Here is a 19,438-nt window from a genome sequence, read left to right on the forward strand (position 1 = left end):
ATTGAGGCAATAAGCGAAACTGAAACATTATAATGTTTCTTAAACAGAATTTCGATTCAAAATGGTTGAGCAAATTAGATTTGATCATGTAAGAGTGAAAATGAAAAATTGATATCTGTTATCACTTTTATTGTTTAACATTGTTAGGAAAGTTGTTTTCAATGCAATAAAACAAGAAACAATGAAGCTGCTATAACATTTAAAGGAAGAAACAATTGATTCAGTAGGGCCAGATATATTGAACAAAAACAAAAAAAAAGTAGGAAACAAAATTATCATTATCATATTTATAGACAATATACCTCATCTAGACAGCTAAAGATAGTTAACTGAAAGGTATCAGGATTTAAAAATTCAGTGGAATAGATATATTTCAAAAAGAATATTAAATCCATAACAACTGAGAACCAAAATAGGTGGGTAGTTATTATAGTCAACCAGTGAATAGAAACAAAGCAAAACAAAACAACAAAATAAAAACCTAGAGTAATTTTAACAATAAAAAGTGAGAAAAAGACAAAACTTTTCAGAAAAACAAGAGAAGGCTTGAGTACGACAGCTCTTTTTCTCTGACGGGAAAACTGAAAGTTGTAAAGATGTAAACTTTCAGAAATAAATGTTTAGAAAATAACCTAGAAGAAAAAAGAGTAACGAGCCACAAAACATTCAGAAGAGTAAGTTTTGAATTAACGGAATAAGCTCTGGAATGAACCCTAATATATGTAAGCCTTTGATGCACTATAAATTAAGCATTATAAACCAACAGGAAAATGATACAACACACCAGCAAGTGGTATTAGGAAAATTGGCTTTGTGGAAAAACATTTTAGGTCAGAGTTTCACTTCACATCAAAATATGTTCCAGATGAGTTTAAAAATTAAATGTGAAAGAAAAAAGACAAATGCTAAAAGGAAACATAGTCCTTTGATGGGAAAGGACGTCCTAAGCAAATATACAATAGAAAAAAATATATGTTATATATTTATATATATATGTTATATATATAATATATGTTTTTATATATTTTTATATAAAAATATATGCATTATATATTTATAGGTATTTTTATATTATATATAAATTATAAATATATATATAAATATATTTATATATATTTTATATATATATCTGTCACCCAGGCTGGAGTGCAGTGGCACGATCTCAGCTCACTGCAAGCTCCACCTCCCAGGTTCACGCCGTTCTCCTGCCTTAACCTCCCGAGTAGCTGGGACTACAGCAGCCCACCACCACACCCAGCTAATTTTTTTGTATTTTTAGTAGAGACAGGGTTTCACCATATTAGCCAGGATGGTCTCGATCTCCTGACCTCGTGATCCACCCACCTCTGCGTCCCAAAGTGCTGGAATTACAGGTGTGAGCCACCACGTCCGGCCTGGAAAAAATATTTGAAAAGAAAAAGTTTCAACCTATGAAATTTATTTGTATCTTAATTTAAGCCATAACAGTATAAGCCAAATACCTTAAGATAATGGGGAATTATATTTTCTGCCTTGACATTTGACAAAACTGTGAATTATTAAATTTTTAAGGTGTATCAATTTTTAAACAGTTCTTAGCTTCAAGAGATTCTTGCAGCTGAAGTTTTATGATGTCTAGGATTTGTTTATAAATAATCCAGGTTAGATAAGGAATGGATGAAACTAGACTGGCCGAATTTACAAGGCTTAAAGCAGGATGATTGGTAGGTATATCAGGTACCAATTATATACTATTCTCTTTATTTTGAGAAAGGCTTGAAAATTTCTACAACAAAAACTTAAATTATAAGAATAAATATAAGCAAATTTAAAAACAAGTGGAAGGTCAGGTACGGTGGCTCATGCCTATAATCCTAGCACTTTGAGAGTCTGAGGTGGGAGGACTGGTTGAGCCCAGGAGTTTGAGACCAGTCTGGGCAACATAGCAAGACCCCATCTTTAAAAAAAAAAATTAGCTGGGCCTGGTGGTGCATGCCTGTAGTTCCAGCTATGCGAGGTTGAGGTGGGAGGATTGCCTGAGCCTGGAGGTTGAGGCTACAGTGAACTGTGATCACACCACTGCACTCCAGCCTGGGAGACACAGCTAGACCCGGTCTTAAAAAAATAAAATAAAATAGGCTAGGGGCAATAGTTCACACCTGTAATCCCAGCACTTTGGGAGACTGAGGTAGGCAAATTGATTGAGTTCAGGAGTTTAAGACCAGCCTGGGCAACATGGTGAAGCCCTATCTTTACCAAAAATACAAAACATTAGCTGGGTGTGATGGTACCCACCTGTAGTCCCAGCTACCCAGGAGGCTGAGGTGGGAAGATGGCCTGAGCCCAGGAGGTAGAGGTTGCAGTGAGCTGAGATTGTGCCACACTGCACTCCAGCCTGGGCAACACAGTGAGACCCCATCTCAAATAAATAATTAAATAAGAACAAGTTGAAAACTGGGGGAAATATTTGCTAAAACAATGTTTAAAAATACAGATAAAGGTTTTAAACTAGCGCATGTGGCAATGAGTGCTGGTTGTTCCTGCCATCCACTCACCTTTGTCTTTAGTATCAGCACCCTTGTGTTACATGAGAACATTGCATCCAGACTAAAGAACTTATTTCCTGGCCGGGCGCGGTGGCTCACGCCTGTAATCCCAGCACTTTGGGAGGCCGAGGCGGGCGGATCACAAGGTCAGGAGATCGAGACCACAGTGAAACCCCGTCTCTACTAAAAATACAAAAAATTAGCCGGGCGCGGTGGCGGGCGCCTGTAGTCCCAGCTACTCAGGAGGCTGAGGCAGGAGAATGGCCTGAACCCGGGAGGCGGAGCTTGCAGTGAGCTGAGATCCGGCCACTGCACTCCAGCCTGGGCGACAGAGCGAGACTGTCTCAAAAAAAAAAAAAAAAAAAAAAAAAAAAAAAAAAAAAAAAAAAAAAGAACTTATTTCCTAACCTCTGTTATGGTTATATATGGCCATATGACTGTGGTTGGGTTTGGTCAAATTACTGTTTTCTGGCCAAAAAGATGAGCATGGAAGTGCCATTTGTGACTCCCAGGAAACACCCTTAAAGGATATTTCTTCTTTTTTTTCTGATGGATGGAATGTGGATGTGGTTTAAAAGGCCATATCAGCTAAAGAGATCAAAGCCATGTGCCAAGAATAGTAAAGGTGCAAGATGGCAGGATCTTGAATCCCTCACTATTTAGATACAACCTCCTTTCAGCCTTGAGCTGACTATCTTGCGCTCTCCTGTACATGAGACATAAATTTCTCCTTGTCATTGCTATCATTTTGGGTTTTCTGATGCTTGTCACTGAACCTAATTGTAAATAATATATCCTACAATGAAAAAAAGGTCAAGTATGTTAGTATACAAGTTTCCAGAAAAAAAATATAGTTAGCCAAAGAACAGCTAAAAACACCCTGCCAAAAATACAAATTTTAACAGTATTTTTTACCTATCAATAATGAAAGTCACAAATATATTATTGAATGCTGACAATATGGTATAATGGTTAAGAGCGACAAAGGAGCAGACAGCCAGTTTCAAGTCCCTGCTTTGCTCTGTCATTTACTAGCTGATTTAACTGAAAAATTTGTTTTTGATTGCCTGTCCTATTTCATCTGCAAAACATGCTTTTTGAAGTTATGAGAATGACAAGAAAATATAATGCCAGCATGGTGTCTAGCATTTGTAAATACAGTGATATTTTGTAAAAATAGGTTTAAAAGCAAATGACAAAATGAGTGCTCCTTGCAACTCTGAAATCTCTACAGCTTTTCAGGAAAGTAACTTGGAATACAAATAGCTTTTAAAATGTTCATAACTGTTGACCATTAATTCTACTTCTAGGGCTCCAGCCTGATTAAGTAATTAGAGATGAACACAAAGGTTTATTTATAAAGATGTTCACTGTGGCATTATTAATAATAGTGTAAAAGTAGAAGCAATCTAAACAATAGAAAATTAACATAGTTAATACATTATGATGCATTCATATTATTTAACAATGAAAAATAATCATTTTATGCAAGTAGAAAATAAAAATGAGTTTAAAAATAACCTGCATACCTGCCTTGGCTGAGATCTCAGCAACGGAGCAAATCACCAAGAAGACAATTTTAGGAATTTAGCCAGGAATAACCTGTGGGAAGGAGAAAATATGTCTGCATTTTCATGGCAATTGAGATCCAAATACCTGTTACCCCAGCATCCTGAGCCCATTTCTTCCCATCCAGATTGCACACCCATCCCTTGAGGGACATCTACAAAATGCCATCATCCAAATTTGGCTATGATAGCACCCCACACACCAAAATGTAAGACTTTAACTCAGCAAAGATATCAATAGCCTTAACAATGTCACTGATCTTTGATCCAGGGATTCCCGTTCTAGAATGCTATCAGAGGAAAATATTCTGAAATGTAGTTTTTTTAACACAGTGCTTGTTATAATATTCAGATCAAGAAACAATCCAAATATCTAATAATAGAGCACTGGTTTATAAAAGAGAACACTAATATGATACACTATTATGCAGTAATTACAAGCATGCTTATTAGAGTTTTCAATAACATGGCGAAACATTTATGCTGTAAGTCAAAAAAATAAGTAGGATGCAAAATTCAGTATGTTGTTTAGTCTCAACTGTGTGTGGAGAAAGATAAATAACACTAGAGATAATAGTTTATTCAATAGTTATGCTATGTGTAGTTTGTGTCATTTTTCTTTTTTTCCTTATTTTTGTTTGAGGCAGGATATTGCTCTGTGGCCCAAGCTGGAGGGCAATAGCTTGATTATGGCTAACTGCAGCCTTGACCTCCCAGGCTCATATAATCCTCCCAGCTCAGCCTCCCAAGTAGCTGCCACCTGGCTAATTCTTGTATTTTCTTTGTAGAGACTTTGTAGACAGGATCTTGCCATGTTGCCTAGGCTGGTCTTGAACTCCTGGACTCAAGCAATCCTCTCAAAGTGCTGGAATTACAGGCATGAGCCACCGTGCCTGGCCTTCGTGTCATTTTTCTATCAATCTATATGCTGTATGAGTCAATTATTAAAATATTAGGGAGAAGTAGAGACAGTAAGTAAGCAAATCTAATTAGGAGCAATTTTCCATTTCTTATTTATACCTTCCTTCCTGTACTTTGCAGATGTTCTACAATAAGCATTTTTAATAATTAAAAATACAGTCACAGTTTAAATAACTACAACCGGAAATGCCTTTTCTCTGGTGTCTCAGATGGATAAACTTTACTGCCATAATATCTGGACACCTAGTGAACCCCAGGGCAGGCAGCATGCACCTGGCGGGACTATGACTCAGGAGAAGGGAAGAAGGCGGGATGACTAGGTAGACCCACCACTTAAGTCCTTCCCACAGAATGTAGCTATTTTTATGGCATTATTTCTTTATACTTTTCAGAAGACACAAATAATTTTGTAGGTATCTAGGAACAGAATTTATCTATAAGGCTGAAAGCACTTGGAGGGTTGAATGTTTATAGTCAATATTTAAAATAACATGAAATCTTTTCTGATTTTACTCCAGTGTTGCTAGAAAATGTTGGCGAAGAACTAGATCCTATTTTGGAACCTCTTCTACTAAAACAAACCTTTAAGCAGGGTGGGAGTACATGTATCCGCCTTGGGGACTCCACAATTGAATATGCACCTGACTTCCGCTTCTATATTACCACCAAGTTAAGAAATCCTCATTATCTTCCTGAAACATCAGTAAAGGCCAGTATATAAAATGAGTATTTCTTTATCAGATTGTGTAATTAGTGACTATATATTCCTCCTGAATCATAAGAAGAACAAGTCTTCCTAAGAAAAACGGATTTTGCTTTATTTGACATTTCCTGAAATTACTGCTATAATAATTTCCAAATCTTGCTTTGGTGAGTACATGTAAGTAATAAAGGAACCTTCAGTATGCTGTGAAAAAAAAAAAAAAGGTCATCAGAATCAAATTTCTACAATGGATATGATTCTTAGATTTTCATTGTTAAAAATAGAAGGCATATACCCACATTCTTTCTTTGTAATAAATGATAATATGCTAATTATTGAAATTGAAATTCAGAAACAGAACTCCATTTTTCTTTCTCAGACTAAGGATGCTGCTATCTGATTTTATGTAATTACTTAGAAGAACTGTTTTCAATCACTGTTCTTTTAGAATACTAAAAATTGCTTTAAAGAGTAAATTTAGCTTTAAGTTTTAGTCAGTGACTAAAATGTCCTGAGACGTTGATCTACAACTGAGCTACTAGGTTTATGGGCTACAACTTATTCTGTTTTTAGTCCTACTTCTTAGTCTTGGTTGGCATTCATTAAATGTTTGTGGAGTGAGTGAGTGAGTGAAGGATTGCTTTCATTTACAGAAGCAAGCAGAAGACATTAAGAAATACTTATTTAGATTTTGAAAGTTATATAGAGAGGCAAGAGTTATGTAGTGAATTCAAATACTTACCTTTATTGGAAATATTTAAATTAACATAGGCATCTCTCTGCAGAGAGTCAGAGAAAGGATTGAGATGGTGTAATTTATTCCCTCCAAGATGAACAAACATGATCCCTGCTCTCCAGAGGTCTATCTTATAAATAATGTATATGCAAAGTGACTAAATTGTGTGACTAGGAAGACACAGTGGAGCTGCAATGTGTCCTGGGTTGCAGGATATACTTAAGAGTTGAGGATATACTTAGGGTGGACATTCAGGGATGTCAGGAAGACTAGGGGAAAATGGAGTGACCCTTGAGCTTAATTTTAAAAACAGAATGTTAAAACATGGAAATTCTGGCCGGGCGCGGTGGCTCAAGCCTGTAATCCCAGCACTTTGGGAGGCCGAGATGGGTGGATCACGAGGTCAGGAGATCGAGACCATCTTGGCTAACACGGTGAAACCCTGTCTCTACTAAAAAATACAAAAAAAAACTAGCCGGGCGAGGTGGCGGGCGCCTGTAGTCCCAGCTACTCGGAGGCTGAGGCAGGAGAATGGCATAAACCCGGGAGGCGGAGCTTGCAGTGAGCTGAGAACCGGCCACTGCACTCCAGCCCCGGCGACAGAGCGAGACTCCGTCTCAAAAACAAAAAACAAAAAAACAAAAAAACAAAAAAAAAAACACACACATGGAAATTCTTGGCTATTTTTAATTAATTAAAATCCAATGTTATTTAAACACTTTAAAATATCTACTATATATTTACCCGCTAGGGAAGAGAATATCCAGTAGTAGTTAAGGCCATAGATTCAGGTGCTACTTGTCAGGTGTGTGATTGGGGACATTTCATTTAACCTCTCTGTGCCTCAATTCTCTCATCTGTCAACTGGGAATAATAAAAGGATCTATCTCATAGAGTGATGTGAATTAAATAAATTAATCTGTGTAAAATGCTTAGAATAAAGCCAATAGATAGTATTACTATAAGTGTTACTTATTAGCAATATTATTTAACATTTAAATATAAGTTAAAAAGAAGGAAGCAAAGAGGAAATGATAAAATCCTAGAGCTGTGTTAGAGAAAAATGTTTAAGTAAGTGACGTGGAAAACCTTTTTTACTGTTCAGTAAAATATGTGGAACTATTGAACGTAACATAAACAATTCTTAGTTCACTAATAACTGGTTATGGTAGGAGTCATAAAGGGCTGTGGGGAGGAAACTGACCTATGATTCAGTATCAAAACCCTTCAGATCCCTAGAGTGTCTTATTGCTTTATTATTTTTAATTGCTGGGATTGATTAAACAGGGACTAGAAAACGTAGTGAGGCAGTTACTTGCTTTCATTTACAAATTATAATACTTCCTCCGGATCCCACTTTTAGGATCTTTTATGTACCTTTTGCTTTCAAAAGCACCCAAGGGATGGTGTCGTGCTGGTATAATCCTTTTGAGTCTAAATGAAAATAAAATTATGAAACCATAGTTTATGGTCTTAAATGTTTATTTGAGAACAAATGACTTGATTTGAAAAGTCTTGATGTGAAAAGACCCAACATTAATGGAATATGAATGGATACCTCCTTGTGTCTGAACACAGTGAAGTGAAAGTTGTAAAACATACATTTTGCTACCACTGTGCCTATGGTTTTTGGATTAAAGCAAATGTAACTTATGGACTTGGTTTCTCATGCCAATAGAAAAAATATCTTGAAAGCTTTATCCTTTTTCCATGAATAAATGGCAAAGCAGTGGAGAATTCCATAACATTTAATGAGTTTTAAAAATTGCTTATCTCATATAAATTTATGATTATATCCATGTAGTCTATAGTTAGTGGCCTCCATGGTCTGCCATTGGACAATTGGGGGAAAAGTTTTTAACCCAGATAGTATCCCATTGAGGAGGTGCCTAGGTGTGGGCAGAAGGAGGGAGTCGCCTTCCTAGGGGTTTTGCAAGAAGCTGTTTTACACTTATTGGCCACAGGTAGGACATTTTCTTACAAAAATAAAATTACTCTGTCCCTGCAGAGGAAATATTTTCTTATAAATAAAAGCAGGGAAACACGGTATCTCCCACCCAGTAGCAGGAGCTGGGAATATGGAGATGTGGAGGCTCAAGCAACTCCATCTTGGAAGCTAATCCACCAAATTGGCTTCTGATTTACCCCTGTTCTGGGAAAGGTCTAAGATTTCCAGTTTATCTACTGTGCCTCGTGTAAGAGCAGGTGCTTACCGTGCGTCCTGCCCTTCGGTCAAACAACCTTCAATTATTCTACACATCCCTTCTAAATCACTTCTCCTGTGGTACACGAGCCCTGGGTCTTGTGGGTAATGGCACAGGGATCCACCGACTTGTCCTGCTGCCATCCAGGACACAGACAAAGCTTCTGTTCATTAAGTCCCTATTAGATGTTTCTTTCTAAGAAGTTGGATGCGTCAGCCTCTTCAGCCTCAGCTTCTGCTGATGTCAGGGGTAGGTATGCATAGACCCGCCCACCAGGAAACAACAGACGAAAAGACAAAAACGAAAAGTAGAGAGAACAGCAACCTCAGTAACAGCGTTACCTATTTTTAGTTTGTAAGAAAGGAAAACCTTTGCCCCTTGGCAATGCAAACAATTTATAAATCAGGCAACACCTCCAAAGGTGCTTTAAAAAGTCATTAAGATTAGAAAGATAACATTTTTGACTCTTTTTTTTTTTTATAACCTTCCCACCAGTTGAGAAAAACTGCTTGTCTTTAGGAGGGAGAGTGATGGCTGCTTCTAGGGTTGTGCAGTCTGTACATGAAAGCAAGGGGAGTTGAAGAGGGCTGAGATCTAGCCCCAAGGTGCCTAGGCTTTGGCCTGGTGTGGGGCTGATGCTACATGCAGATGACATCTTTTTCTAATTCACATAAGGTGCTTCATAGACCAGCAGAGCCTTGAGAGAAATAAAACATAAAAACAAGAACAACACTTTTGCTTTACAAATACATCTTTTGGATAAGCTGCCTATATTGGGTTTGGTTGATTATAACCTGCTACATGTAGGTAGTTTGTCCATAGAGTTGTTTCTTCTCTACTAGTTCACATGTTTTAAAATTCAAATTAAAATTCTAATTTTTTTTTTTTTTTTTTTTTTGAGATGGAGTCTCGCCCTGTCACCCAGGCTGGAGTGCAGTGGCCGGATCTCAGCTCACTGCAAGCTCCGCCTCCTGGGTTTACACCATTCTCCTGCCTCAGCTTCCCGAGTAGCTGGGACTACAGGCACCCGCCACCTCGCCCGGCTAGTTTTTTCGTATTTTTTAGTAGAGATGGGGTTTCACTGTGTTAGCCAGGATGGTCTTGATCTCCTCACCTCGTGATCCGCCTGTCTCGGCTTCCCAAAGTGCTGGGATTACAGGCGTGAGCCACCGTGCCCGGCCTTAAAATTCTAATTTTAAAAAACCCTCAGATTTCGGTATGCCAAAATGCCTTTTTTTAGCTGCTACAATTTAGGTTAGGTTGTGATCGAAAATGTATTTAAAAGTTTTGGACAAAATTGTCACTACCATATAGAATGTGGCGGTGGTACCTGGGTTTGGGAAAGTACTTCCTATTAAGGAGCCTCCTTTCATTAGGGAAACGAGGAAATCAGGAGCGAACACTGAGTCACCTCTGATGATCTGTGGTAGTTGGTGAAATTTTTGTAGAATTTTCAAGGGTAAAAAGTCTTTTTTTTATTTTTTTAAATTTTACTTTAAGTTCTGGGATACATGTGCAGAACATGCAGGTTTGTTACATAGGTGTACATGTGCTATGGTGGTTTGCTGCACCTGTCAAGTCCTCATCTAGGTTTGAAACCCCCCGTGCATTAGGTATTTGTCCTAACGTTCTCCCTCCCCTTGCCTCACAGCCCCCAACAGGCCCCAGTGTGTGATGTCCCCCTCCCTGTGTCCATGTGTTCTCATTGTTCACGTCACACTTATGAGTGAGAACATGCGGTGTTTGGTTTTCTGTTCCTGTGTTAAAAAGCAAGTATTTCTAATATTGCTGACTGCACACATTGAATTCTGACACATATGGTAGAAAATGTTTGCCTTAGGGCCGGGTGCGGTGGCTCAAGCCTGTAATCCCAGCACTTTGGGAGGCCGAGACGGGCGGATCACCAGGTCAGGAGATCGAGACCATCCTGGCTAATACGGTGAAACCCCGTCTCTACTAAAAAATACAAAAAAAACTAGCCGGGTGACGAGGCGGGCGCCTGTAGTCCCAGCTACTCGGGAGGCTGAGACAGGAGAATGGCGTGAACCCGGGAGGCGGAGCTTGCAGTGAGCTGAGAGCCGGCCACTGCACTCCAGCCTGGGCGGCAGAGCAAGACTCCGTCTCAAAAAAAAGAAAATGTTTGCCTTCAGTTACAGGTAGTAGGCGAAGAGTGCTCCTTGGGTCCTACCTGCACACTCTCCAGTGGTGGAATAGATTCCTCTAAATGTGCTTTGCCTTTCTCTGCTGCTTTATCTATGCTGTTTTGTTTGCCAAGAGCAATTGTTCTCAATCCTGGCTGAACATTAAAGTCACTTGGAGAGCTTTTAAAACTCCAAATACTCAGGCCATACTCTAGACCAATTAAACCAAATTCTCCGGACACAAGACCCAGACGCTACTGGTTTTTAAATTTTGCAGTACATTCCAGTCAGCATCCAAAGTTGAAATCTTCTGCCGTGTAGAATGTTGCCCTCTTCTGTCTCTTGACTAACTGCCAATCACTCTTAAGTTTTAGCTCAGGTGTCCTTTGCTTGGGGGAAGCCCTCTTTGCCTCCCTCATCTGGGTTGGGTGCTCTCTGTGCTCCTGTAGCGTTGCAAGCTTACCACTCTCAGAGCCCTTATCCCATTGTATGTTCTTTATTCTTCTGTTTGCTCAACTTGATGAAAACTTTTTGAGGGCAGGGACCAGACTGTATCTTACTCTTCTTTATATCATAGAGCCTGACTCATGTTAGCTATTACTTTATATAAAATGCCTTAGGGAAGAATCATCAAGTGACTAAAATTTTAGGAAATAGAAGTAGCAGAGAGCAACTCCATGAACGGGGAATGTGGGCATTCTGATTGTTCATTCAATAAGTTTGTAGGGAGCATGACTTAGTGCCAAACAATAAAACCATGAAGTCAAATAAGAGATGACCCCTGTGCTAAAGTTACTTTCATTCTGGTCTAGGAGAGAGTTGTATATGCCCTTGATTGCATACAGTGTAATGTGTGCTATAAGGAGTTAAGACCCCTATGAGGAAGTACAGAAAGTAGCCTGGGGTGGTGATTGGGGTAGAACACATTGTCTGGGAAAGTGTCCAAGAGGAGCTAACACTTGATCTGCACACTGACAGATGAATAGGAGCTGATCTGGTGGATAACAAGGGGAAGGGCGTCCAAGTAGAGCAAACATTGAAGCACATGGAGGCACTTCATAGACAGCGTGTATGGGATTCCGCAATCCTTTCTGTGCAGCTAAAATGAAAGGCATGTGAATGGGAGTAGTAGGAGGTGATGCTTAAGGCATAGGTGCAATGTATACAGCTATTATATATCCATAAAAATTAAAAATAAAAAAATTGGTGATACATGGTGATAAAGAACCATCTGACTTAAAAAAAATAACATAGATGTGATTCAAGACATTAGGTCAGGTAGACTACAGTATACATGAAAAAATAAAAGATAAAAGGTGAGGATTTCAAACGAAGCCAACATCAAGACAGTGTTTATTGACTTATGGGTTCATTGGTGACCAGAGCCAGGAAGTTACTATGGTTTATTGCAGTGTGTGTGGATGGGTGCACAGAGGCAGGGCAGGGAGCAGATTGTGGAGGGCTGTATTATGAAATGAAGTGGAGGCAGAAAATACATATAGATAACATTTTCAATAAGTGTCATTGTGAAAGCCCAAAGAGAGGTTATTCCATACCTGGAAAGGATTGTGGGAGCAATAGAATGATTTGTTTGTTGTTTGCTTTTTAAAAGAAGAGACCTGAGCATGTTTGCATGTTTATGGGAAAGAACCAGGAGATGTGGGCAATGAAGAGAGACCTGCCTGTAAGAGCAGTTACGTCCCCAGGTGAAGCAGGTGTTAGCAGACAGTCTTGATGGACACCATGAAAATGTAAATTCCTTAGTTCACAATAGTGGCTGATTATCAGATTGTAAAAATGCTTCACCCATGACAAGTAATTACAGTGTTCCCTTTTCTCTTATCTCACTTTGTAAGATTTCCTTTACTTTTGACACCACTAGAATCCTTAAAATGTAAATCAGCTGCTCCAACTATTATGATTCTAGAGCCAGGCTTTGAACCATATATTATGCCATGGCTGCTCTGATCAACTGAAATGGAAGATAGCTTCCAGCCTGATTCTAATGAATTTTGCTGTTAAAGAGTTCTCAGAAATTGCACTAGTTTGAAATGAGAATAAGTTGATCACCAAACAAACTCTTTGAGTTATTAGATTTCTGACTATGAGAAACTGATTGGGTTTTAAATCCAACAAGCATGTTTGCCTATGTCGTTAATCATAGTCTCTACAAATTACACCTTCACAAGTACTACCATATATATAGTAAATGAAGTCTATTTTAAGGTCAGAACTTGACACATAGAAGCAGAGGCGTTTTTAACAGAAATAATGATATAATTTTTGTATATTTTTTCATTTATAGGTAACATTATTAAACTTCATGATAACCCCTGAGGGAATGCAAGATCAGCTTCTGGGAATTGTGGTGGCACGAGAAAGGCCAGACCTTGAAGAAGAAAAGCAAGCCTTGATATTACAAGGAGCTGAAAACAAAAGGTTTTAAATATCATAAACAGAACTATTCTTATTTGTTTCGAGATCACTAGAATGAATTAAAATACATTTTACAGATCTCTTTTGTTAGATTTAATAGGAATACTGCAAGGGAAAGTGTAACAGGAAAATGTGAGGAATTATACCTCTATGTTAATTTAGAAAACTGCATTACTGAGGATATTTTTACATGCAAGTTCTTAGGCACTGGAAGAGCTAGAAGGCCTGCCAGAAGTCAGGGCAGGGTATTTTCAAATATTCCACAAAGTTTTAGCATGAGAGTTTTAGTATTCACTGTGTAACTGAGGTAACCTGTTTTTACTGGAGCATGGTGTAAATGAATATGTTGCATCCCACTTTCTGCTCGTAACATCTATATCAGAGGTAGAAAGAGTAAAGCTGTGTAAGTCATGTAAAATTTCAGAAAATAAACAGAGTGCTGCTTTCTGTTCACTCCTAACTGAGATCCTTGATGGCAGAGTATATTGGCTTGCCATATTTCTCTCTAGTTAGCCCATAAATGATCATTAAAAAGGGAACTGGAGCAGAAAGGCCCATCTTTGTGACATTTTGTGAGATAGGAAATTAATTATAAGGCATCACCGTTACAGATATTTGTCACAAAGTGATGCGTTTCTTTCGGTTGCAAGTTCTTTGTTTCTTATAAAAGAACATATACGTGAAATGATTTTAAATGATTTCTTTTTCTTCTAAGAAAATTGTGTTTTATTCCAGGCAGTTAAAAGAAATAGAAGACAAGATTTTAGAAGTTCTTTCATCTTCGGAAGGCAATATATTAGAAGATGAAACTGCTATTAAGATATTATCTTCCTCCAAGGCTTTGGCTAATGAGATTTCTCAGAAGCAGGAAGTAGCCGAAGAGACGGAAAAAAAGATTGATGCCACCCGCATGGGCTATCGTCCTATTGCCATCCATTCTTCCATCCTGTTTTTTTCTCTTGCTGATTTAGCCAACATTGAGCCCATGTACCAGTATTCACTGACCTGGTTTATTAACCTTTTCATCCTGTCTATTGAAAATTCAGAGAAATCAGAAATTTTGGCAAAAAGGTATGTAAAGGAAATGCTAATTAATATTAACTAATTAATGCATGAAATTAGAGAGTAATTTGTGGCCTCCATTGTTGTCTCAGAGTGGTACAAGCATTACAGCCACTTACCTAAAATGAACTTGATTAATCATTGTACCAGAAATAAATTTGAGGGTTAGAAATTGAACAGATGTGTCCAAATTCAGTCTGCCAAGAAACTGTTTGCAGAGATCTAGGATTATAATGTAATTCTAGAAAGAGAAAACATTTACCTTCATTTTTCATTTGCAAAATATATTTATGAATGGAAGTATGGAAAGAGTAGTTAATACTTTTTAAAAATATGACTCCTGTACGAACTGGCATTCTAAAAGTTGCAAATTCTCATTTTAATATACAGATCTGTAAAATTTGTCAAATGCTAGGGTAAAAAAATCCCAAAGCTTGTTGTGATTGTTTGTGGTAATAGAGCTTCTTTTCTATTATTCTTATTTACATAAAATACTTTATATTACTGTTGGCTGTTACAATAAGTAATGGAATTAAGACCTGACTTAAATCTACAAGAGAATTAAATTTCATTTGATTTTTAAAAATCAGTTAGATAATTTTCAGTTTGGTATTAAAACATGTTTTTAATAGAGTTTAATGTGTAATTAATTTTTTAAAAAAGAAAGTAATTAATTACAACTTTTACCTTTTATAACCTTCTTGATAAATATGAACCTAGATACTTCAGTTTCTTGGCTGTTGAGACCCACAAGGGAAACTCAATTTATCACTCACAGCTAAGAATTATGTTTAGAAATCCAAGATGTTAATCTCACTTTAATCTGAATTTAATTCCTTTATCATAGTACAGGTCTAAAATTTTGAGTGTTCTTAGACTCGGCAATTTTTTGTTAGTAAGATTTATTATTTTACAGGTTTGAATATGAGACTAATAAAGGTGTGAGTCTGACACTTTGGGCTTGGCCAAAAATATGTATCGATATATAGATATCTACCATTGGGAAAGGGAGGGAGTAGGTTATTTATTTGGAAGAAATGCGTTGCATAATGATAGAGTTTATTCATCTTTATGATATTTGAAAATGTTTAGTTTATTTCTTCCAGTTCTGAAATTTTCAAGCTTAGCAAGGATTACAGAAATAAAAAAATTTTAAGTGATCTTTCTTAGAGAAGTTCCCAGCTATTTGCATTATAAGTTAGTTAATTAAACATGCATGTCTGGTTTTCATACTAGATTCTGAGTTCCATAAGACAAGAATAAAAAAAATAAAATCCCCAGCCTGGGCATGGTGGCTCACACCTGTAATCCCAGCACTTTGGGAGGCCAAGGTGAGCAGCTTGCATGAGCCCAGGAGTTTGAAACCAGCCTGGACAACATGGCAAAACCCCATCTCTACAAAAAATACAAAAATTTAGCTGGGCATGGTAGTGTGGGCCTGTAGTCCCAGCTACTGGGGAGGCTGAGGTGGGAGGATTACGTGAGCCCAAGAGGTTGAGGCTGCAGTGAGTCGTGATTGTGCCACCACACTTCAGCCTGGGCAGTGGGAGTGAGACCCCATCTCCAGCAGTTACTACAGTGCTAATCACATTGTAGCCACACAATAAATAATGTTCTGCTTTTCACTACTGGTCTTAATTTCTACCTTGCTTAAAAGAATAACCACTAGAATGTTACTCTCTTAATTAGCTTAAAATCAAGGTATTTTCTGGAGTCTAGAGAAGAAAATTTCTTTGGTTTGCCATTTAAAGACATTTATTTATATAAGCTTTAAAAATTAAAACAATTCTATGCTTTAAAAATAATGATGGGTCCTTTATTGTCTCTTATTATATCATGTTAGAACTCATCCAAAGTATGGAATTTGTTTCTTCATAATTGTTCTGCTTTTGTTCCTTAAGATGTAAGGAAAAGCAAACCCTTTTTACCCAGATGTGTGATTTGGATGAAATTTAGAAAACAAAATGTGGCCTTTTCTTTTTAGTTAAACTTCTTTCATTTCAAAACAATGAAAATCATATGTATGTCTGCAGTAATACTAAAAGTATAATTTTGGAACCAAAAGGTAAATAGAGAAAATAAGATGTTAAAACTTTTATTGAAGTTATCAATACACATGAAGAAACATGCAGAAATCAGAAGTATTTGCCCAGTGAATTCTCATAAGTGAGCAAACCTGTGTAACTAGCACCTAACTCAAGACACAGAACATTAACAACAGCCCAGAAGTGTCTGCTCCTGATCACTAACCCTCTCCCTCAAGGTGACCACTGTCCTGACTTCCAACACCACAGGTTAGTTTTTGCCAGTTTTAGAACTTCATATAAATAGAATCACACAGTGTGTGCTTTTTTTGTGTCTGATATCTTGCACTCAGCATCATGCTTGTGAAATTAATGCACAATTGTTTTGTCTAGTACAGTGTTTTACTCAGTTAGTTTTCTATTGTTGGGGAAGTATAATTAAAAACTACATCTTCTCCCAACCCAGAAACTCTCTCCTCAAAGACAGTAGAGAAAAAAAATAGTTTTATTGTTGAATAAACATTAAACGGAACATAACACATAATCACAGGCAATCACAAAGAGATTGCAAAGACAGAGAGGAATCTCACCCCCTTAATTATCGAAGCAGATAAAACTCATTACATCACGCTTAGTTCATCCTAACTTTACTTGGCAATTGAAGTGACCATCTGTGTTAGCAAATTGGCTTTATCCAGAGGAAAACCAAACGTTTCATATCTGCGTGACAGGAGGTAGTTTTGCAATTTGAAATAAGCTTAACTGAAGTTAGGCTCCTACCCTTCTGCAGCGAATTGGAGACAAGTGGGCTATCTCCCTTGATGTTTACATTTCAAAGAAATGGCTTCTGGGTCTTTGAGGAAGACATCACTGGGTCATAAAACTGACAAAGGTCTGACTAGTTTTCTAAAGGGTGTATATAAATTTCAACGTGAGGAGAAAGTACCTATAATTTTAGGTTTTCTAAATTAAGAAAAAAAGGAGAGAAGGAAAATCTCTCTCCTTATTTTCAGCAGAAATAATTGAGTCTCTTATTTTTAATTTTTGCTTGTCCTAACACTGTAACACAAATCATGTATCCATTCTACTGTTGAGGATATTTGGGTAGCTTCTAACTTGGGGCTACTACGAAATTTTGCTTCCTTAACATTCCTGTTCGTGGCTTTTGGTGCTGATATTTACCTGTCTTGGGTGGGTATATATCCAGGAATGAAACTGATGATCACAGGGCATGCATATATTCCCTTTTAGTAAATACTGCCGATAGTTTTCCAAAGCATTGTACCAAGAGAGAAACTTTGGTCAGTCCTGTTTAATCTTTTGTTGTTGTTGTTAAAGTAAACTAAGAGTTTCCGATTAAGAAGCTGGCTCCCAAATCAGAAATGAAAAAGAGGAGTTCTCACGGGAATGATTTGTTTTTCTGCCAATCATTGATAGACACCAAATAACTGGTAGACTTCAGGCAGTTATTGGACTATAATTCTACCAAAAGCATAGAAAACATGTGACTATTAACACTAGCCAACCTGATTGTTTTAGAATCTTAATATTGGTCTAAAATTATTTCTCATTTATTTTATTTAGAGATATAAACGTATTTCATTCTTGTTTGTCCTCTGGTAGTGATTATTATATGCTACCAAGAATATGTTATGTTATGACTAGTATGGTATATACTATGCAGTTGCCATAATAACTTGGATCATCTGTTATTTATAAGATTTCAATGCATTACAATTTGTGTAACAATAACTTTATATAGCAAACGAAACAAAATAAAACAAAAATAACTTAAATAGAGAAACAAAATCTAACTAGGATGTAGTTTTGTTAAATATCCTGGAATCAATCTATTGCTGTACAAATATGCATATACATGTAATTGTAACAGCCCAGTGGGTTCTTCCTGCCTGCCGCACATAGAAAATCAACCCACTGAGACCATGACATTGTGGTAAAGAGTTTAATTGATGTGAAGCCGGCCACACCACGCGGAAGATGGAATTATTACTCAAATTAATCTCTTGAAAATTCGGAGGCTGGGGCTTTTCAAGGATAGTTTGGTGGGCAGGGTGTTAGGGAGGAGGGCATGCTGTTTGGTTGGAAATGCAATCATAGGAACTCAGCAAGGAAAACAGTCCTCCCTGAGTCTGCTTCTAGGTGTGGGCCGCCAGAGGAGTTGCTGGTCTAGGTGAGGCCATCCAATAGTCAAAAATGCAAAAGCCTGAAAAGACATCCCAAAAGGTCAATCTTAGGTTCTACAATAGTCATGTTATTTACAGGAGTGATTGGGGAAGTTGCAAATCTTACTACCTCTGGAATCATGGCTAGTAAACTAAATTTTTTCCAAAGTTAGCTTGGCCCATGCCCAGGAATGAGCCAAGACAGCCAGCCTGTGAGGCTAGAAGCAAGATGGAGTCAGCTATTTCAGATTTCTCTTACTGTCATAATTTTGCAAAGGCAATTTGATAATTACACACAGGTCTTTTTTTCCACTTTTATCAAGACCATTCTCTCATGTTATTAAGTATTCTTCGGAAACATAAGTTTTAGGAGTTGCACAATATACATGCCAGTGTATGAATGTACCATAATTTTCATATTATAAGACTTTTAGCTGGGTGGGGTGTCTTACACCTGCAATCCCAGCACTCTGGGAAGCTGAGGCGGGCAGATTACTTGAGCCCAAGGGTTCGATACCAGCCTGAGTGACATGGCAAAACCCTGTCTCTACAAAAAATGCAAAAATTAGCCTGGTGTGGTGACATGCACTTGTAGTCCCAGCTACCTGGGAGGCCAAAACATGAGGACCACTTGAGCCTGGGAGTTCGAGGTTACAGTGAGTTATGATCGTACCACTGCAATCCAGCCTGGATGATACAGTGAGACCCTGTCAAACAAACAAAAAGCACTTCTAAGTAGTCTCCAGCTTTTGTATTGTAAGTAATGCTGCAGTAAATATAAGTGTCTGCATCATTGCTTATTTTCTTAGGCTAAAATCCCAAATTTAGGACAAAGGTGTTCACTTCTTGCAGATTCCTGATATAAATTTCTTTCCTGGAAGATTATTCAAACACACAACTCCATCAGAGGAGCATGAATGATCCTATATCACTGT

The 19,438-nt window shown here is 37.6% G+C and overlaps 1 protein-coding gene across 1 annotated transcript in view; it reads left to right on the forward strand.

Moving 5' to 3' along the window:
• The window catches only part of DNAH7 (dynein axonemal heavy chain 7), a 344,384-nt gene that overhangs the window by 262,130 nt on the left and 62,816 nt on the right, over positions 1-19,438 (forward strand). The window contains exons 49-51 of the mRNA XM_030916210.1: positions 5,533-5,723; positions 13,104-13,237; positions 13,970-14,305. Of these exons, the coding sequence (XP_030772070.1) occupies positions 5,533-5,723; positions 13,104-13,237; positions 13,970-14,305 (661 nt within the window). The remainder of the gene's footprint in view (positions 1-5,532; positions 5,724-13,103; positions 13,238-13,969; positions 14,306-19,438) is intronic.

The sequence above is a fragment of the Rhinopithecus roxellana genome, chromosome 14 (assembly GCF_007565055.1).
Source record: "Rhinopithecus roxellana isolate Shanxi Qingling chromosome 14, ASM756505v1, whole genome shotgun sequence".
Classification (NCBI taxonomy): Eukaryota; Metazoa; Chordata; class Mammalia; order Primates; family Cercopithecidae; genus Rhinopithecus; species Rhinopithecus roxellana.